General features: G+C 55.2%; 2 protein-coding genes across 2 annotated transcripts; both read right to left on the reverse strand.

The window, feature by feature from the left end:
* Positions 1-4,194: 4,194 nt before the first annotated feature.
* On the reverse strand, positions 4,195-8,702 carry E2F1 (E2F transcription factor 1). The gene is made up of 7 exons (XM_071572589.1): positions 8,310-8,702; positions 7,570-7,660; positions 6,822-7,041; positions 6,231-6,383; positions 5,992-6,106; positions 5,684-5,888; positions 4,195-5,455 (listed from the first exon to the last, which is right to left on the reverse strand). Exons 1-7 carry the CDS (start codon positions 8,508-8,510, stop codon positions 5,205-5,207), a joined length of 1,236 nt encoding a protein of 411 aa, XP_071428690.1. The 5' UTR covers positions 8,511-8,702; the 3' UTR covers positions 4,195-5,204.
* A 4,923-nt stretch (positions 8,703-13,625) lies between these two features.
* Positions 13,626-21,572, reverse strand: PXMP4 (peroxisomal membrane protein 4). The gene is made up of 4 exons (XM_071572590.1): positions 21,397-21,572; positions 21,032-21,094; positions 19,662-19,860; positions 13,626-18,568 (listed from the first exon to the last, which is right to left on the reverse strand). Exons 1-4 carry the CDS (start codon positions 21,570-21,572, stop codon positions 18,305-18,307), a joined length of 702 nt encoding a protein of 233 aa, XP_071428691.1. The 3' UTR covers positions 13,626-18,304.
* Between the last annotated feature and the right edge of the window lie 53 nt (positions 21,573-21,625).

Here is a 21,625-nt window from a genome sequence, read left to right on the forward strand (position 1 = left end):
GCCCTGGGTGGTCCCAGTGTGGTTGCTATGGGCCTTGGGGTAGCCATGGTTGTCCCAGTTGGCCCTGAGGCTGCCCCCGTTTGATCATGGGTGGTCATAGAGTGGTCATGGTTGGCCCTAGCATATCTCAGATTGTCCCAGCATAGCCCCAGTTGGTCCCAGGTTGGCCTCTAGTGGTCTAAGTGTGGTCACTGTTGGCCTCAGGACAGCCCTGATTGCCCCAGCTGGTCCCAATTTGACTACAGGTTGTCCCAGTGTGGACACCGTCAGCCCTGGGAAAGTCCTGATTTCCCCAGGTAGCCCTGGGTTGGCCCCATGGGTGGTCCCACGGGGGTCATAGTGGCCCTGGGGTGGTCCCAGTGGCTCTGGGGTGGTCCCCTGCCACCCAAGGGCATTCCAAATGACCTCCCTCCCTGTCCACAGTGCCAGGCAGGCTTTGCTTCGTGCTGCTTCCCTCCAGTGTGGCACACTGACTGCTGAGGAGGGGGTGCACAAGGAAGCAGGAGCTGCTTCCATCCCTGCCCAACACTGAAAAGGTCTGTGCATGCAGAGAGGAATGAGACAGACATCCAAGTCCATATCCCAGGAGTTTTCCCAAACAAGAAACAGATATTAGATAAATAAACTAGACAGAGCCATGACTGTGCAGAGCCTCACACGCTCCCAGGGTACACAGGATGTGGTGATTCCTTGGAGTGGTGGGCTGCTCTCTGTCCCTCTCAGAGTATGCCAGGGTGTTATTTACAGAGAAAGGGACATGAACCAAGGTTTTTTGGATGAAAAATCCCAGGCAAGCTTTGCCTTCATGAGCACCACCTCTGCTTTCACATGGAGGTCTCAATGACATCCCATTTGCTGAGCTCAGCTCTGCTTAACTCAGGTCTCAAATCCAAGATGCTTCCCTATCCCAACGTGACTGAGCTGCGGCACATGGAGTTTGCTCTTCTGCTCCTCCCTCAGGGATAAAGGGCTCCAATCTGAGCCTGGAGCAGTTGTAGGACACGCCACAGCTATTTTTACCATCTCCCAGCTGTTCCAGGTGTGTGCAAGGGAACAGAGGTGGAAAAAGCGCACCTGGGACCTGACAGGAGTATCCAAGGACTCCGAGGGCACGTGTGCTCACCACGCACAGCACAGGGCTGTCCCTGGCCTCAGGGAGGCAGAAGGAGGTCCAAACACTGGAGCTGTTGAGTGTGGTCATCAAATCCAACTGAAATGGAAGCAGGAAGAAAACAGGGAATGCAGCAAGGACAGGGATCAACTCACCAGGGAGTGCAGGAAGGCTCGTACAATGGCAGAGCCTTGCTGTGGATCAAAGCAAAGCTTGGGAGGGGCCTTCCCGCACTCCCATTTGTTAAAATCCATGCTCTGTCCCCATTGGGATACCTCAGGGTTAGCATGAGTTGCTGTGTGGGAAGGAGCACTGGGTAGTGAGGGAAAGGAAGCCCAGGGCAAAACTGCCAGTGGCAGGAGGCGGCAGGTGCCCCCAGCTCCTTCCACAGGTGTTTCCAGAGCATCCCAAAAGCCATGGCAGGGACGGGTGACATGGGGACACCAAGGCTCTGCTCTGCTTCCCAGGGCCACAACAAACTGGAATTAATGGAAGCACCCACTTACCAGCATTACCTTCCCATGGAAGAAACATGGGAGATGTTCCAAAGTGGAAATACTGAAGTTTAGGGTGGGATGCAGAGGTGGGCCAGGCAGTAGCAGCTCTGGCAGGGGCAGGACAGCCCTTCCTAGAGAGATCCCAAAGCCTGCCTGGACCCTCCAAGGAGGGTTAGATTAAAGGTATAAACCCCTTATGGGGGCACCTAGTGCTGCTCCCCAGCCACTGCCCGCCTGTCCCAGAGTTCATCCCCCTGTGGGGCTCTCCTGACTCCCCCAAGTCCAAACCCCACAGCACAGAGATGGGAGACCCCACAGGAGATCCTGCCTGGGATCAGCACCATGGCCACATCCTGCACAGCGTTTGCTGGTGCTGATGGAGCTGGACAGCACTGGGCACCCCAGGGCTGGATGGACACCATCCCTGTGAGGTTACTCTGCCTGGGAATGGGAGGTGGGAGCCAACAGGAGCTGAGAGCCCCATGGAGCACGCAGGATGTGTGCAGGGTTCTCATCTCCTGGACCGTGTTGGCTTTGCCTGACAAAGAAAAGCATCTGTGGAGAAGATAAATAAAACCAGGCAGTGCCTGGGGCTGCTTCCCAAAGCTGCCATGTGCTTTTCCAAACCAGCTATCATCAGCTCCTTCTCCGGTGATCCGAAATACCGGGAGGGAAGCCCTTCAGCTGCATCATGAATCATCCCTAGGAGGCAGAGCGGTTATTTTTACGGTGCTGTGGCTCACGTGGAGCTGCCAATGCATCCCCCAGAGATGGGCTGCAGTCTCGTTCCTGCTGGGGGCTGCTCCCATGGGGACCAGGAGTCCCAAGAGCACAGCATCCCTGTGAAGGGATTGCAATGGGGAATGTCATGAGGTTTGCCTTTGCTCAGGGGAAAAGGGAAAAGCTGTGCTGCTACAGGGGTTTGAAAGGCCACAGGAACAGCCCTTGGAGCTCAGATGTTGGTGTGAGTCCTCTCTCCTCTATCCCTGAGCCTGCTGGCTCCCATGAAAGCCATTCCCTCTGCCAGTGTCTCTCCCCTTTGGGCAGCATTTCAGACTACCATTACCTTCCACCACAACGGAACTAAACAGGGAAGAGAAGGAGCGATGGATGAGGAGGTGTTGGCATATGGCTGAGCTGGGCACCCCACGGTGAATCATAAACCCTCCAGCACCTGCCACCTCAGGTGACAAACACTGACCTTGTAATGAAGGAAACAGCAGGCAGCGGTCAGAGTCCATGCCCACTCACCTGGCACCCCATCCTCCTGCCCTGGCTCTGAGGGGCAGGAGCCCCGCTGATCAGGGCAGTGGGAATGCTCTCCCAGTTTGTCTGCAAAATCCTCATTTGATATAGTGACAGTGACAGCCAACACAGCTCGTCCTGCTCGGGCACAGGGTCCACTCCAGACAAGCTGTGTCCCTCCTGGGCACTGGTTTGGGGATGCCAGGGCTGTGGCTGGCCCCACTGCCGAGCTTTGGAGGGCTGGGAAAGGGGAGTGTGCACAGAGCTGAGCCATGGCACCTACACTGGCACACCACAACCCACACGTGTCTGGCTCTAAAAACAACGCAGTGGCAGCACAATGAGCCAGGGGCTGTGCTCAGGTGTGGAGATAGAGGCACAAAGATGCAGGCAGGAGGCCAGGCAGTGGTGAGGGGCTCTCTGTGCTGCCCAGCACCCACCGGCAGCTGAGAGAGCCTGAGCTCCCATTACCTGCTGGCACAGGAGCAGGGTGAGCTTACACAATGTGGTCAGGGTGAAATATTTATCAGGCTGTTTAAAGCAAAACCAGGCAGGAGGCCGGGCAGGAGGGGAACAAGTGTGCAAACATCAGGCAGTGGCCATGGTGCTCCTGAGTCTGCTCCAGGCTGCCAGGGGGTCCCTGGGAACTCCAGGCATCCCCTCCTGGGGGTAAGTGTGGTGCAGAGAGGATTGGGGCACTCAGGATTGGGGCTGCCAATGGCAGCCAGTGTGTCTCCCGTGAGCAACGACATGGAGCTCGAACTTTGGGGCCAGGAAATGGTGCCAGCAGTTGCCTTCAGGGAGCACCAAGAAGTGCTGGGGTGAATGGGAGAAGCTGGGGAGTCACTGGGAGCCTGCTGGTGTGGTGGCTGCACAGACTGGTTTCACAGTGGCCTCACACTGCCAAACTTTTCCAGGTGCAGGTGCTACAGCCAGGGGCCCCTCCATGCAAATGCTGCCCCAAAACCAGGGAGAAGGCAGAGGGGGAGCAGAACAGCCAGGTGGGGACAGAGGCTGCTGGAGGATAGGGCTGCCAAAAGGGAAAGGAGTCCCCATCCAGACCCATCACCACATACCCCTGAAGCACAACCTGCAGCAGGGGCAGGGGCAGGATCAGCCCCAGCTCCCACCCCACACATGGGAGTGTGTGGAGTTGCAGGGGGGGGGAAAAAAACCCCGAGGACCAAAGCACCTCCTGCAGCCCCAGGCATGGACATACCTGGTCATGCATTTCAAGTTTGAAAAGGAAAAAACAACACAAAATCACCCCAAACCACCTGGTTTATCAGTTGGGGGCCCCACCAGCCCTGACACCCCAGGCACCTGAGCACAGCCAAGGAGCAGAGTCAGTAGAAACCTTTATTAAACATGAAGCTCAGAGGAACACAAACTTGTTAAATGGCAGTAAAAGTGAAAGTGCATCTCCAGCCTGGCCCAGGGGGACCACAGGACCCCTTCTCTCCTCCCCTCCCAGTCCCAGTGGCCTGGGGATGGGGAGACAGAGCCAAAAGGCTGAATGGCTGCACAGGGAGGGGAAGAAAAGCCTGGAGACAGCGTTGGGTCCTCACCAGCAGAGATGCATTCCCTGGGACACCTCTGTGTCCCCAAAGGAGACATGCACATGGTCCCGAGGCCACCAGCCCCATCCCCTCTCCTGCAGCCACTGCCACAGCTGTGGCCTTGCCAGCCCCATTTCGGACATGAGCAAAGCCAGGATGTGCTGGCAAGGCCCTGGTGGGACCTTCTGTGTCCCACCAGCACTGTCCTCCTGCTCCCTCTTGCCCCCTTTACATCCAGGGAGAGCTCCCACATGCCATAAATAATAAATAAATACCCCTTGCTCAGCCAGGCTACAGGCAGCTCCCCACACAGGGGGGACAGCCCTGACCCAGCAACCCCACATCTCCACCACCCCCTCCCAGCACAACAAACCCTCTCAGTACCCTCACTCTGCTGTACAGCCCCGCCCAAATCCCCCACGGAAATTAAACACTGTCCCCAGGGGACGACAATAAATTAATCAAATCTATACACAGGACTGCTTAAAGCTCTGGAATGCGGCTCCTGGGGGGGCAGTGGCTCTGCCCTGGGCAGCTCCACCATGACCAGGGCCCTTTGGGGGGGGTACCTCGAGATGGGAACCCCACCCTGGCACCCCCTTGGTGGGGCTGGAGCTGGGGATTCCACCAGCCCCTGCTGGGCTGAGGGGGCTGGAAGGATAAGAAGAAAATATTGCAAAAGGGGACGGGAGAGGAGCGGCGGGTGCTGGGGCCGGAGGTGCCGCCTGCCCTGCCCGCCCTGCCAGGGCTGCCCCCTCGCCTGGCAGCTCCCCTGAGCACCTGGGCAGAGCTTCAGAAGTCCAAGGGGGTCAAGTCCTCAAAGTTGCAGTCGAAGAGCTCACTGATGCCCTCGCCCTCCTCCAGCCCAAAGTGATAGTCCTGTGCCTGTGGCGGCGACAGGTTGATGAATTCATCCGCCAAGAATCCTGCCAAGTCCTCCCTGCTCTGCTCCAGGAGGATGTCCATGGAGCCCAGAGGTGACAGGCTCACCTCCTCCGCTGGGCCTCTGCTGGGCAGCGTGCTCGTCCCTGGCAGCAGTGCTTCTGTGGGGATGGGAAACAGATGTAAATCTCAGAAAACTTGCCAAATAAACCCCCAAAAAGCATGTTTTTGGCTATGGAGAACCTGCCTTCCCAACCCCCCTTGCCTTGCTGGGTGCCTGAGCATGATCACAGCTGTTTGCTGGTGCTGACAGCTACAAACACAGCCAGAGCCACCATGGCATCACGCCAACATCCCTGTCCCCAGCTCCCTCCTGTGCCCAGCCCCACCTTGCTCTCCAGGAAGCAGTGACATGTTCACATCCAGGGCAGGAGGCAGGAGTGGGGAAGCTCTGGGCTGTGAACATCTGGGAGAAGAGTCCTCTGTGGGGGCTTTGAAGGGGCTTTTGACGGGGCTGCAGACCCCTGAGCTGTCCTCGGGGCAGAGGAAGACATCGATGGGGCCCTGAGTGCTTCGCACAGAGACCTGGAAAGCCTGGGAAAAGGGAGAGGAGTGAGACAAGGAGGTGCAGGGATGCCCAGGGAGCACTGGGCTGTGCTCAGGGGTTGGGGGGGAGCAGAGGGTGACCCCAACTCACCTCTGCTGGATCTGAGACCTGCAGCTGGGTCTCTGGGGGGGCTTTGATAACCATCACCATTTGCTCTGAGGGGTCCACGATGCTGCGCAGGTCCTGGCAGGTCACATAGGCCGCGGTGGGGCAGGTCAAGGAGCAGACACGGGGATCCTTTCCTGCAGGGCCTGCAGCAGGCCAGGCTCACCCCAGGGCTCAACCACATCCCCCCCCCCAGACAGCCCCATCCCACAGCCAAAGGATATTGCTGGTTGGCAGGGTCCTCGGTGAGCAGGCGCAGCTGCACTGTGCACATCTGGATGAGGTCATCCAGCTGCCGCTCGGCCGCCTGCAGCTCCCGCAGCTCCTTGTCCAGCAGCCGGTGCCGGCCGGGCGCTCCCACGGTGGCCTGGCTGCCCCTGGGGAGCACCATGTCCATCAGCAGCCAAACCCCACAGCTCCCTCTGGCCCTGTACAGTCCCACCCAGGCCAGGCTACATCCCACCCCATACCCAGGGAATCAGCCTTGCAAGGATTTCCCAAGAGGGCACAGCCCTGTAGTCCATTCCCTGAGCATGGATGAAGTCCCCCTGCCACTCCTTGGGATGACTTGGGGAGTCTGAGGGGAACTTGCAGGCAAAGCAGGAATACCAACACTGCTCAGGAGCCACCTGCCACTGAGCACAGCCCTAACCCCCAGGGAGCCACCACTTGACCTGGGAGCAGATGCTCTGGTGACCCTGTGCTGAACTTCTCCACCCCAGCACACCCTGCTCCACCCTGAGCCCAGCCCAGACAGCTCTCCCACCCCAGGGAACAGCCAGGCACAGCCCCATGAACCCAGCCAAGGGACATACAGCCACTGGATGTGGTTCTTGGATTTCTTGGTGATGAGCTGGATGCCCTCCAGGACATTGGTGATGTCGTAGATGCGCCTCTTCTGCACCTTCAGGACCTCGGCTGCCCAGTTGAGATCCACCACACCATCGGGTGACTGGCTCAGGAGCTCCAGGAAGCGCTTGGTGGTGAGGTTCAGGGAGGTTTCATAGCGGGATTTCTCTCCAGGAGACTTTGCCCCTGCCAGCCACCGAGGACAAGCGTAATTTAAGCCACAAGGCAAACCCAGAGCTGGAGTTGAGAGGTCCCAAAACTTCCCCCATGCTTGCAGGTGGCTCATGTACCAGGGACTAGGTCTGGCATCCCAAAACCCATGTGCTTTCTCAGGGCAATGGGGTGAGCTCCCCAAATGCTCCATGAGGAGGATGCTGCAGGACCTGGCACAGGCTCCCACACCTGTGCTCCAACTTCAGTTGTGCTGGGGCGGGTTCAGGGGGCAGAGGATCCACCCGGGACACTGTACCCACACCCTAGGGAGGGATGGAGCAGGTGTGGTGCCCAACAACTGGGCAGGACAACCACACCACCAGCCCAGGGGACAGCAACAGGTGTGGACAGTGGACAGAGAACAGAAATGGGTCAGCCCCAATAATAGCCCCTCCAAACCAACACAAAGGGAGAAGCTGCCTGTGGGAGCAGAGTGGGGCTGCAGGATCCCTGCTCTGGGCTGGGCTGACAAGGTGGGGACAGGGGGAGAGGAACCAGTACCTTTAGAGGGGTTCCTGGCCTTGCCCCGCACCACCGGCAGGCTCTCTGCTATGTACTGGTGATCCGTCTCTAAGTTCAGCTTCCTCTTCACCTACAAGGGATGGGGCCATCAGAGAGACAGTGACCACCACAGACCTGCTGGTGATGGAACGGGACCCAAGGGACCCCCCAGGGTCACAGAGGCCCCAGACCCCGGCACGAAGGGGTTGACAGGAGCAGCTCCCCGGCTGTCACACACACCAGGAGGATGGGGGGGCTGTCCCTGCCACGCCGCGGGGAGTGCCCCAAAGCCGGCACAGGCCGCGGCGGAGGAGGCAAAGCACGGCCCAGCGCCCGGGCCTGCGCCTTCCGGAGCGGCAGCGGGGCAGGGCCGGCCCGGCAGGTGCTGCGTGGCACGGCCCGGCTGTACAGCATGGCACGGCCTGGCACAGAGCAGGGCACGGAGCACAGCATGGCATATGGCACAGCACGGGGCCGAGCAGGGGGCAGGACGGCACGGCCCATTATTCAGCCCGGCTCGATACAGCCTGGCTCGGTACTGCACGGCCTGATATAGAGCTCGGCCCGGTATATAGCCCAGCTCGGTGTACAGCCCGACTATACTGCACGGGCGGCTCCACGGCCCGATGGGTACACGGGCGGCTCGACGCGGCCCAATACTGCACGGCCTGGCACAGAGCCCGGCCCCCCCAGTCCCCGCCCGCCTACCGCCCCCTCCCCACCCCGCTCGCGGGGGTTACCGGCGGGCGGCCCAGCGCGGGCCGTCTGGGCGCGGCGCCGGGGCGGGAGGGCTGTGGCGTGGCGAACAGCAGGAGGTCGGGATCCGGGTGGCCGCCGCTCGCGGGCTCCTCGGCAGAGGCGGCGGCGGAGACGATGAGGAGGTGCGGGGAGGCGCTGCCCAGCAGCGCCGCCAGCCCCGCCGCGCCGCCCGCCGCCGCCATGGCTCACATGGCAGCCGGTGCCGCCGGGGCGGCGGGCGGCGCGGCGGGCAGGGTGCGGGCAGAGGCGCGGCCCATGGCGGGCGCGGGGCCGCTCCGCTCCAGCTCCAGTTCCAGCTCCGGCTCCGCTCGGCTCCGCTCCGCGCCCGCCGCCGGATCGCTCGGCGCGCCGGCCGCGCGCGCCTTTGCGCGCCAAATCCTTTTTGCCGCGAAAAGCGGCGCGAGCCGCCCCGCCGCCCGCCCATTGGCTGCGCCCGCCGCGGCGGGGGCGCGGGGGCGCGCTCCCATTGGTCACCGCCGGCGGGGCGGCGGGCGGTGCCGCGCGGCCATTGGCGGGCGGGAGGCCGCGCTGACAGGCGGCCAATCGGCGGCGCGGCGTCGGGGGCGGCGGCCAATGGGAGCGCGGCCCGGGGACGCGGCGGGGGCGCCGCGTGGGTGCGGAGCGCGGCGGGCGGTGCGAGTGTCCCCCCTTGTGTGGCCCCCCGTGTCCCTCTTGTGTCCTCCGGGATGTCCCCCCCTTGTGTGGCCCCCCGTGTCCCTCTTGTGTCCTCCAGGGTGTCCCCCCCTTGTGTGGCCCCCCGTGTCCCTCTTGTGTCCTCCGGGGTGTCCCCCCCTTGTGTGGCCCCCCCGTGTCCCTCTTGTGTCCCTCCATTATGCCCCCCATCGTGTGGCCCCGCGGGTGTCCCTCTTGTGGCCCCCCGCCCCCCTTGTTCCCCCCCCGGGTGTCCCTCTTGTGTCCCCCCTTGTTCCCCCCCCGGGTGTCCCTCTTGTGTGCCCCCCTTGTTTTCCCCCCGGGTGTCCCTCTTGTGTGCTCCCCTTGTTCCCCCCCCGGGTGTCCCTCTTGTGTGCCCCCCTTGTTCCCCTCCGGGTGTCCCTCTTGTGTCCACCCTTTGTGTGGCCCCCGGGTGTCCCTCTTGTGTCCCCGCCTTGTGTGCCCCCTCCCCCTCCCGGCTGTCCCTCCTGTGTCTCCCCTTGTGTGGCGCCCCCGGGTGTCCCTCTTGTGTCCCCCCCGTGTGTACCCCGTGCCCCTCCCCGCGTGTCCTCCGTGTGTGCCTCCCGTGTGCCCACTCTGTGTCCCCCCGCGGATTCCCCGCTCCCGCCCGGCCCTGGCCGCTCCTGCTTTGCCGAGCCGTGGGAAAGCCTCGGGCAGAGCTGGTCGCGGCCCCGCCGGGGTGACGGCCTTCCGGCTGCGGGCGCGGCTGCTCCCCGCTCCGGATGGCCCGGCACGGCACGGCACACACCCACGAGCGAGGCTCATGCCGCTTCCCCCCACCCACGGGTGGCACTGGTGGGACCCAGGGTGGGTTTGGGCTCTGCAAAAAGGGGCTGCCCCTGTGTGTGTTCCCTTCTCCCGGGGGTGACAGCGACCGCAGCTCGCCAAGGGATGAGTTTAGCGTTGTCCCATCACCCTCGTTCAAAGCAACCCCGACGAGGCTTTCGGGAGCTCTGGAGGCTTCTGGCTCTGACACTGCTCCAGGGGTCCCGCTCGCACGGAAGGTCTGGGATGCCGCAATCTGCCCCGTCCATTTGCCGCATGATTCACGGCATTCTGTTGTTTCCAAACATCCGACAGCTGCGATCTCGCAGCTCCTCCCGCACTCGGCGATAACCCCTTGCAGGGCAGCCCGGAGGAGAAGCCCCGTCGGGAGGGAGCACAGCCCGCACTTGGCCGTGCCGGCAGCGGTCCCTGCCCGTGCGATCGCGGAGGGGCAGGGGCAGAGGGGTGGCCCACGGAGCCGGGAGTGGCCCCATATGCTGGGAGAGATGAGAGTCCACCCAGAGACGGGCACAGGCGGCTCCCACCGCCCGTATCTCCCGCGTGCAGGATACCGATAACCTCCCGCTGCGTGAGAAGGCAGAATTAAAAAGGAAGAAAAATACATCCTGCCATTAAAACAATTTAAAAAGCACTTAAGATTAGACACAGGGCCCAGAGATGTTGAGGATCATGAGCAAGGGTGGAGTGGGGGTCTCAGCCAGACACCCCCAGCCCCTCTAAGCCGAGCCTGGGGTTTAACCTCTCTGTGCCCCCCCCCAAGCTGCCCCACGTGTCCCCAGGGAGCCTCATGGTGGGGCACAGTGGCCCCCAGCCCCTCGCTGCTGCCAGGCAGGGCTGTGGGCCAACGCTGGCTCCCGGCCCCACTGCCAAGCCTGGCCTGCCTGGGATGCAGGAGATGGGGTGTTTTTTTCCAGCAGTGCGTGGGATGCAGGAGGCATTCCCAGCACCGAATCGACTCCTGTGCTGCGGAGCAGATCCTGACACGCAGTGCCCCTGCGCTGGCCTAACAGGTTTCTGGCTTTAAAGGATTTTCTGCTGGATACTTTGGCAGTGGCTGTAATTCCCCCGAGGACAGCCAGTGCAGAGCAGCGCCGTGATTTCCATGGATCCCACATCCTTAAATACACCAGGAACACATTGCACGTCCGTGACCAATCACATCAACTCGCTGTGCCTCATTTCTTCATCAGCACAGAGCAAATAGAAACGCTGCCTTGCTTAAAGGAAATTAATACAGTTAATTAACACTTGGCCCTTCTAATATTCCAGGGCCTGCTCTCCAGAGCCCTTCCACTGCAATATCATCATTACTGTGATGCATAAGCAACAGTTAGACCAGATGTTTGCACACAGTTAATGCTTCTTCCATCTGGGGAGGGGGGCACAGGCAACCCCACCAGCCTGGCGGGAGCGCACGGCTGGCAGTGCCTTCCCCATCCCTGGGGAGCCTCAGCCAGGCGCTTCCTGGGATGCTGCAGGGTTTGGGACACAGCTGCTGCACCAGCTGCTCCCGCTCTGCTCACAAAGGCTGGGTCCCCCCCTAATTCATGCAGGAGCTTATCCAGGGGGAGCAGGCTCTGCCCCCTCTCCCCGGAGCTGCCTGGCTGCGCCACAACTTTTCCAGGGCTTTCAGTGGCGCGAAAAAGGGCGGCTGTGGAGACAAATGAAAGGCAAACGCTGATGGGAGAGGGGCGGGCAGGGGCTTTCCTTGCATTTGTATGAGGAAAAGCAGATGAATCCCGTCTCCTGCACAGCTGCAGCCTCCCCAGCCCTGCTAAGGAGTGCAGACGTGCTCCCAAGATTAGCTGTCTGGTGGGTGTTGCACACAGATAAAGTCCTGTCTCCATGGCCCCACTTGGTCCTGGAAAGGATCAGGAAGGCTGTTTGGACACTTTGTACCACAACAGGATTTACCCTGCTACAGTCACTGTGTTTGGGTGGGTTTGGCTACCGTGCACAGTGGGGTAGCTTCAGGTCAGGAGGTGTCTGCTGGTCTCTGCATGGACAGGGAAGGGCATACCGGGGCTGCAGGTGGAGCCAGACCTGGCACCTACACTGGAAAAATCACCTGGCAGTGGGAACAGGCAGGAGGGAGCTGGCAGGGTACAAACCTACACCCCTGTGCTCAGTGAAGTGTAGCATGTAGGTGTCCCAGAAGCACATTTACTGTCCTCATCATCACAATTGGTCCTGCCTTCAGCAGTTCCCACACAGACTGTGCTGAGCTGTCACATGGAATGCCTACATTGCATGGAGAGGGACTTCTCCCAGCGTCTCCAGACAATGCTCCTGTTCCCAGTGCTTTGATTTGTTCCCATGACTGCAGCTCTCACTGCAAGAGGACGTGGGGACCTCACTGCAGGGGGGAGAGGCAGCTGAGGAAAGCCCAGAGCCCCTCACCTTCTGCTTTCCTGACTTTACTGCTCCACTCTCCATCACCTGAGCCACTGCCTTTGTTCTACAGGAACCAAAGTGATTTTCTGGTACACAAATTATCTAAAGCTCACTTGTGGCAGGAGAGCATCCCTGGCTTAGGTGTCTCCTCTCAGAGCCCAGTCCCAAGAGCCAGAAACTGCCTATCCTCTTGCATTGTTTACAGAATACACCAGCAGTTCTTTTCCTGAGACATCAGGCCAGCTGCTCTCTTGGATGCTGGGCACAACAGGTTCAGCTGTGTTAGTCCCTCCTCTCATGTGATGGCATTTGTTAATAGAGTTCATATCAATTCATGGAGTCTTTCACTGGAAGCAACAGGGCCATGGAGCCCACTCACCACCCCCTCTGCTCTTCATGCCCAAACAGGACAATTTTGTCCCAGCCTGTGTGAGGTAGAGCAGTACAAACACCCACTTCCCACACCCATGGCTAAAACCCACCCCATTCCACAGGGCTCTTCCATTTCCTTCCCTCAGGTCCTGGGGAGGAATGGAGAGGCTGAAGTGTTTCTTGGGAGCCTGGGAGTCACCAAGGAGTAATTTGGGAATATACCCCTCAGTGTTGCCCTCTGTGCTTCAGCTTCTACTCAGCCTTAGTGACTTAAACCAGCCCCAGTTCACTTCCCAGCAGGCTCAGTGGTCACTGGCACTGTGAACCCAAAAAGCAGGTAAAGAATCAGAGCAAAACCTACAGGTCACTCAGAGCTTCACCTGGAGCAGAAGAGGGGCTCAGAGTATGATGCTTCATGAAGAAGAAAAAAAAACACTTCAAGGTAGGGCTGCAACAGTTTGGAGGTGTTAATTTGGCCTCTCACAGGCACAGGCTGAATGCTCCAGTATCCCAGCAGCTACAAAGCAGGAGCTTTTGTCTTACATACACTCAGTGCTCCCCTCACAGAGGGACCTCCTTCTGCTTGGGCTCAGGACCTCCCTCATCTGCCTGTGCCATCCATGGGGAGCTCCTCACACAGGGATTGCTTCATTCCCACTAACCAACATTCCCTCTGTACCTCTTGGCTTGGAAGAGGCAGTGAGATCATCATCATACATCCTTATTTTCCCTCTTTGTGTATGTCCTTATTTTATCTGATGGTCAAAGCAGGTTCAGGCTCGTGCCCAGTGCCTGGTACCCATGCCCTGCTCTGGCAGATGGTCCTGCCACAGGCCCCTGCCCCAAAAGGAGTATTTGGAAAGGGATGACAGCCCCTCCAGTTTGTTCCTGCTGGTGGGATCCTTATCCCAGCCAGTGCTGCAGGAGTTAAATCTGACCGTGTGGGCAATGCTGGTAACACAAGAGCAAAATTGATGCCAAAAATGCACCTCATGCCTGGCTTCTCTACATACAGGACCAAAGACATGCAATAATCATATATTTTAGCTTAATAATTATGACAGTAAAAAAAAAAAAGACAAAAAACTACATTTGTTTTTATTCTTATATAAAGCACAGTATTGTAATATTCAAAGAGCAATTATACAGATATAATCTGCACAAGAAATCAATTCATAGTGGACAGAGCTACATCAACAACCCACTGCCCCCTCTTTTGCATGTTTTAAAACCAAAAACTGAGATATCCCTACAGGCATTCTGATCAGTGTCATATGAGTTACCTGAGTTTATGTTATAACTTTATTCTACACCATCAGAAAATCAGGGCTTGCATTATACAGCAATTATGAACAAAAAATACATATCAAAAGCAGAGGTAATAATACTTGTATTATAGAGTTATTAATTTGCTTTTCTCCCTCCTCATCACCAGAGATAGATGAAAATTCTTCTAAGTAAAGAAAAAAGTTATGTCCCCAACAATCTGGTAGGAACACACAGGTTGAAAATTCAAGATTAGCACCCCTAAATATTAACAGTGGCACACAGACATTATGCCTTATTTTCCCTCCCTTCTTATCTGCTGGATTTCAAAAGCAGCATCAGAAAACACATTCTGCTCAGGTTGGCATGAGGCAAGAAGACAAACACAACCTAACAAATAGGGAGCAGTGCATGGCTTGGGGTATTATCCAAAGGTCACATTTGTGCTGATGCAGTGAAAATGAGTTGGAATCCCAGCAGTTTCTCCTGGTGAGGGTATCTCCACAGGGTTCTGGTGACTCCACGAGCTCCAGCTATCCAGGACAGCTCCCAGCTGGCTGCAGAGCTCCGTATGCACAGGGGACCCTCTGCAGTCCCCATGGATGCCTGGCTTGGGTCTGTTCCACCAAGCAGGGATCATCCCTGCACTTCTACCCAAACCCACCTTGGTCTCAAGCAGGGCTTGATCTACTCTACCAGGGTAAGGAAGCCTCACAGCACCGACAGCAAAGCTCTTAAGCCTCTGCACCCTGGCACAGGTTGCCCAGAGAAGCTGTGGCTGCCCCATCCCTGCAAGTGCCCAAGGCCAGGTTGGACAGGGCTTGGAGCAACCTGGGCTGGTGGGAGGTGTCCCTGCCCATGGCAGGGGGTGGACTAGATATTTAAGGTCCCTTCCAACCCAACTCATGCCATGATTCTATGATAACTCTCCTGAACAGGGACATTTGTCTGGTTATTATGCTGCAGACAGGCCCACACCTCCTCAAGCACTTCTCTGTGGCACTTATTGGACAAGCACAGGTTTCCCCTTCAGAAATATCCTCCCCTCGACTGACAGGATCAAACACAGCACAGAAAACCTGAGCTAAGCCAAATGTCAGGCCCCCATTTAATTCTCACCTTTGTTAAATAATGCAATTGTCCCGGAAAGGGTTCTCCAGCCATCCTGAGAGGCAGCCCCAGCACACGAGGTGTCCTCCAAAGGGAAGGGAAGCACAGTGGGTATGCCATGGCAGCAGCAGTAAATAACCTTGAGCCTGCTTTGTTCCTCCATAAAATAAATGATTAATAGCTCAGGATAGTCGGTCAGCTTGAAAAGCTCAGGCTTGCTGAAAACTTTTGATCAGTTTGAGTCATTAACCTTTAAAACTGCCTCTAAAAGAGGCTTAAAATCTGAAGAAGGATCATTTTAAGCTTCAATTTTATCCAGTAATCGTAATTTTTTATGAACTGAGCTAAGATTGAGACACTCTGCTCCTCTTCACAGACACTTAGCATCAGTCAGGTATCAAGGAAGAAATAAAAGGAGAAAATAAAGTTGCTGTAGACAAACAATTATCTTAAAATTCAAAACCAATCAGGGCTGGGGGTCGAAAATGGCATTTCTTTGTGATTCTTAAGCACTTGGCCGATTCGCAGGTGGCTTCCCAACTGTCTCTTTATTTCTTCTGGTTTTAATGCTAATAAAAAAGGAACCCAAACAGGGGACTCAATTCCCCACACAATGCACTGGGGGAGGGCAGGGAGTGTAACTTACGTATCCCAAAAGTCTGACTCAGACAAATTACTTCTAGTTCACTTCCCTACTACACACCCGCATTGTTCCGACACCTTGGCAGCAGAAGGGGCTCATCCCCAGCTATCTGGTCCCAGGGACAGCTCTGGGGACTCATGTCATTAAAGAACTGTTCCAATTACTTCCCTGGGGAAAGCAGTGACTTGCAGCTTAACGCCCTGCCCCCGACACAGCGGGAAAACCAACCGTCGTGGCTGAGCAGGCAGGGACGGCTCCCGGGATGAGCCGCAGCTTCCAGGGATGGCAGCTGCTTCCTGGGGCACAAGTGCAGATGGCTGGAGGCCCGGGCACAGTTTGCTTGGAAAGTGACACTGGGAAGAGATTCCCAAGAGAAAAAGGGTGGGGTTTTGAACCAACGACAGCTCATGGTCACTGATGCCACAGTTGGTTCTATAAACCAGGTATTGGTTTGGATTTACCTTCCAGAGAGCACAGAGACTCTGCATCTGGGCACAGAGGACAGGCCAGGCCTCTTGTCCCTCAGAACTTCATGCAGTGGTACAGCTACTAGCAAAAGAAAATCATTTCACCTCTAAGGGAATCACAAGCCTTTCTCAGAGTAAGAAATACCAGCTACAAATGAACCAGACTAAAAACATCTCATGGACACACAGAACCAGCCCCGCACCATCTCTTGCTGCAATAATTACACACAGTCAAGGATTTGTAAGCCTGATAGTTTTAGGGAGAAATTCTCAAGCCACAGCTGTCAGATTATGGAAGGGTTTTCTGAAATCCCATTAAAGCTTGTAGGAATTCAGCAATATTAGCAGAATACAAATGTTCTTATTTAGAACAATATTGAGGCTTCTGACAGGAAAATGGTGATGCTTCAGCCACCCAGCAGTGGTGCAAATAAAGATGTTTATAAAGGAATCAGACCTAATCTGTAGCTTTAGTAGTTTTTCTGTACTTGAATCCTTAAGCTTATCTATGCCAAGAAAAATATTTAACCACAAAGGAACAAACCAAACTCTTGACTTTTATAGCTTTCCTTGGGTCTGGTTAAATGCTGATTAATGTTGCAATTGAAGTATTTAGTCCAGACTGTAACAGCAGGTGAAATTAGAAGTTAAAGGTACCATAGACAGTTATTATGGCAAAGAAATATCTTGTTTTTTGGACACCGTGTACATCATGGATTTGCATGGCACGAGCTCAAAGAAAAGTGGAAAAATAAAGAATAAAGCTGCACTCTGAATAACAGTAACAAAAGTGTTTCAGAGGACAAGAAAAAAATTACTCAAGAAGAAATGGGGATTTTTTTTCTACTCAGAAGCTACTTGAAGTTCAATGTACTGTTTCAGTTGTACCTTTGAATACAACAAACTGCCAGAGCCTGGAAGGTAAAGAGAGTTCAAAAGATGATGAAAAGAGCATCAGCACAATTGTGAAATGACATGAGCAGCTCAGGAATAAGCAAATGGACACAGGGAGAGCAAACAAAATAGTTCCACCCAAGCCAAAAGGGAACAGGGAACTTACTGACTCTCTTGGAAACATCACCACATCAAACCAGTGTGTCAGGAATTACTGAGAGAACTGTATAGTGTTATATGGCAGTGTAAGTGCTCACCACTATTAACAGTTGGAATTTATTAATTTTAAACCAGTTTTTGTGCTTTCTCAGCTATCCAGTCAATCTTCTGCTACAGCCCAGTGTGTGCTGCACCACCCTGGGGCTCAGCAGGGTGTTTTTTTAAGACTCACTCACATATTCACCTGTGGCCTCAACCTGGCTCAGCCACAAACCTGCACAAACTGCAGGTACATTCCAGTCTGATTACAGCCAACACCTGCCACTGCCAGGGAGGGCACATTCTGGACAGAAACCCACGTGTACCTTTCCCCAGTATGAAAGTGCTTGTTCCAAGAGGTGCTCAGTGTGAGATCTGAGGGTGGGAACACGCCCCGGCCTGTTTGCAGAGGAGCCCGAGTTGCATAAGTGATTTTGGGATTTAGTTCAAGCAGCTTTTAAAAACTTCACAAGTAAGTTTACAATAATTACAGGGTATTAATTAGTGCACTTTGCAGAAGCACAGATTCAGCCCAAGTGCATGGGAGAAACTGAGCAAAAATAGTCCTTCCAAGCCTGATTTACCAGGCTTGTACAAGACAACCTTAACAGTTTTATTCTCTAATATTTTCTTGTCTCCCTGGGGGAGAAACTCTCTTAAGGAGCACACACAACTTGTAACGTGTCCTTGTAACAGTTTAAACAGGATTTCCATCATCCACAGCAATCAAAAAATAATGTCCCTGCTTTCATGATGCCCCCCACTCCCTTCACCACTCCCACCACAGCATGGTGAGCAAGCACAGCAGCACAGAAAAAACACTTGTCTTGTGAGCACTCAGATGAGCCCAAAAACGTGTTTTCATCCTCTCCACTTACTGCCAGGCTGTCACTTCATAAGTATATTTAGTTTCTTAAAAAACAATACCCAAAAAAACCCCAAACCCATAATCATAGGGAAAATAAGGGCTTTTAAAAAAAGACTGCAGGAAATTTCTGTGGGGTGTTTACTTGCTCTAAACAGAGCCAAAAGCCTAATCAGAACATTTTGGCCAGGATACAAGAGACAACTCTGCTTGATAGATGTAAATTTAAAACATCCCAGGTCAAGAGCAACAGAATAACGTTTTTCCATTGGGTTTCATCCTATCCAAAGGTGTTCTGCAGTGAAGCACCTACTTGCTGTCTGTCCTTTTGTTGTAAATGAGGAAGTCAGACAGGTCGTGCCACACCTCGCTGTCCTCGTACAGGTAGGTCATGGAGGACTGCAGAGAGGGCTGCAGGGTCTGCCGGTGGTACTCAAAGAGCCACAGCACTGTCCCCCACACCAGGGCAGCCACCAGAGGGAAGGGGTCCTGCCTGGGCTGGGGGATGTAGCCCTTCTCCACTGCCAGCCGGGACAAGCCGAACAGGATCCGGGACAGCAGGTACATGATGATCTGCAGGGGAGGAACCCAGAGAGCTGCGGGTGAACAACCTGAGCACACACACCAGCCAGGTCAGAGACTCACAGCCATAACCCAGCCAAGAGGGGTGGGAACAATTTACCCAACTTAAAAGCAGACAGGCTGTGGTTGACACAACAGTCTGTAAACCACAAGTGTTTGTGCTTTCTCTATGCTCTCAAAGCCCTGCTGCTCTGCTGCTGCTGCTCTAGTTTAGCAACCAAGGAGTTACACTTAATGCAACACACCTTTGCAACACATCAGCTTTTGTCTTTGCTCAGTTAATGCCAACTCAGACAGTGCTGACAGAATTAAATACATATATACAGTCTATCTATATAAATGGCAGGGCAGCAGGGCTATATAACAATATATATATGTGTGTGTGTATATATATATATCTATATCGATATAGATATATAGTCCTGCCAAGCAGATCTGAACTCAGGAGTCTGGACACAGTCTAAAACCAGGCTCAAGAACAGTTTGGATTAATCTGCATCTCTGTGTTTCACTCATGAATCTCTGTGTGTTAAAAAACAGCTTTAAGTCAAACATCCCTTGAGCAGCTTTTGTCAGTTTAACTTTTTTAGTTGCCACAGTTGGAAGGGACTCACAAGGCTCATCAAAGTCCAACTCTTTGTCAGTTTAACCAGTTTAATTGCCAGTTTAGTCCAGTGCAGCTCAATAACTGTTACTCATCAGTAATAACTCCCAACACTCAAGGTAAAGGGTTTAAGCCTGGGCTGGGCAGACCAGGAGCACAGTCAGTGACCACTGCTCAGGTGACAGGTGGGATAACCCAACAGCTTTGGAACACCTGATTGCCTTCCTAGGAATTCAGTGCAGCTCTAGAGCTAAACCTCAATTTTCAGCATTCCAACTGCACACACTGTTCATGGAGGCACAAAACCACCTCTGGATTTGAGTGCAGAGCAGCCAAAACCAGAATTTGTGCAAAGAATATGGTAAAAGAGTAACTGCTACATGGGCAGAACAACCAGAAACAAAGTCAGGCTCCACCAGCCACTTCCTGGCACACCTGTTGTTTTTGCTGGTCAAAGAAACTTCCAGCAAGTGCATTTACCTGGCTGTTGATGGGATTGTTCTCACCAAACACCAGCCAGCCCCCAATGCAGGCTGCCAGGAAGGAATGAAAGGGGATTTTCTTGCCCTGCAGCCGGGACTGCGCTGCCATGAGCCCCTTGTAGGTGAACACGAAGTAGGCCAAGTTCCTGGAGTGAGCGTACGTAGCCTGAGCAATGGACTTCAGCTTCTCTCTCAAACTGAAGAGAAGGAACAGACAGTTAGGGGAGGGGAAAGGCAGGGCCCCTGCACTCCTCAGCCTGGTCACTACAGCCCTCACCTGCACTGACAGCTTGGGCATCCCATGGGGCATCCTGTGAGAGAGGAGAAACCCCCTCACCCCTCACTCACCCACAGCACAGCCCTACCCACACTGCAGGCTGTGCCTTTGTCTCATTCTGTGAACAAACAGCCCTGCTTTGTAAAGTTTTGCCTAAATGCAAACTGTGGCATAAGCAGGGAGAGGCACAGTGTGCACTGCTACACTCCAGCTCCCAGGTTTCAGTGGGGAGCAGAGCACTGCAGTTGGCACCTGATAATTCCTCCTCTGCCCACTGGTTCTCATCAGCCATCCTGGGAGAGATGAACCCCTTTAAATACAGAATCATAGAATGGATTGGGTTGGAAAAGACCTCCAAGATCATCAAGTCCAACCCAGATCATGGCACTCAGTGCCACGGCCAAGCTCAGTTGAAAAACCTCCAGGAATGGGGAATCCACAATCAGAGAATCACAGAATGGGTTGGGTTGGAAGAGACCTCCGAGATCATCAAGTCCAACCCTTGATCCAACCCCACTGTGATCACCAGCCCAGGGCACTCTGTGCCCTGGGCTGGTGATCACAGTGGGGTTGGATCAAGACATGGTTGATTCTCACTCAGTGCCACATTCACAGAATCACAGAATTGATTAAGTTGGAAAAGACCTCCGAGATCATCAAGTCCAACCCTTGGTCCAACTCCAGTCCCTTTACCAGATCATGGCACTCAGTGCCACGGCCAAGCTCAGCTGAAAAACCTCCAGGGATGGGGAATCCACCCCCTCTCTGGGCAGCCCATTCCAATCCCTGAGCACTCTCTCTGCAAAGAATTTTTCTCTCATCTCCAACTTCAATTTCCCCTGGCAGAGCTTGAGCCCATCGTGCCCCCTTGTCCTATTGCTGAGTGCCTGGGAGAAGAGACCAACCCCCACCTGGCCACAACTTCCCTTCAGGGAGTTATATCTGTGTGTGCTTCACTAACAGAACAGGCTCAGCTGTGGCTCACGTATCTTTCTTCTTTATAACCCCGCTGGAAACATGAAAAACAGACAGCTGGAGTCAAAACATTCTAAAGCAGTGACACAAAAAAATTGCAGAATTAGGGTTTGTACCTTCCACTCTTGAACAGAAAAGTCATCACCAGGGCATGTGGGGCACGGATTTTGGCTCCATAACTGCAAGAGTGGACAGATATTTCAGAGCTTTCGCATTACACTGTGAAATTATTGTGTTTGTACCACCCTGACAGAACTAAAGATGTTACTTAAACAAATATATATCACTTTCAAGCCAACCCAGCAGCAGCAGCACAACAAACCGGGAGGAGCTCCGCCAGAGAGCACACACACCGTAGCAAAAGGAAACCAAAACCAGTTAAACCCACCCAAGTGCACCTGAGAGAGGCAGAAAATCGCCTCTCCGGCCCCCCCACAGACCGGTGCGGGCCGAGACAGCGCACCCCAGGCCCGGCACTCACACGGCGCCGTTGCGGAAGCCCTTGATGACGGCGAGCGCGGCGCGGTAGCGGCGCTGCTGCAGGAGCGCGTTGGCGGCGCGGAGCAGAGCGCGGACCTGGCCCGCCATGGCCCCGCCGGCCATGGCCCCGCTGCCACCCGCCGCTTCCGGGACCGGCGCCCCGCCCACCGTGCTCATAGGCTCTTTCGCCTGTCCATCACCGGTGATGGCGCTTCATTGGTGCGCAGCGC

Source organism: Pithys albifrons, chromosome 18 (genome assembly GCF_047495875.1).
Source record: "Pithys albifrons albifrons isolate INPA30051 chromosome 18, PitAlb_v1, whole genome shotgun sequence".
In the NCBI taxonomy this organism is placed as follows: domain Eukaryota; kingdom Metazoa; phylum Chordata; class Aves; order Passeriformes; family Thamnophilidae; genus Pithys; species Pithys albifrons.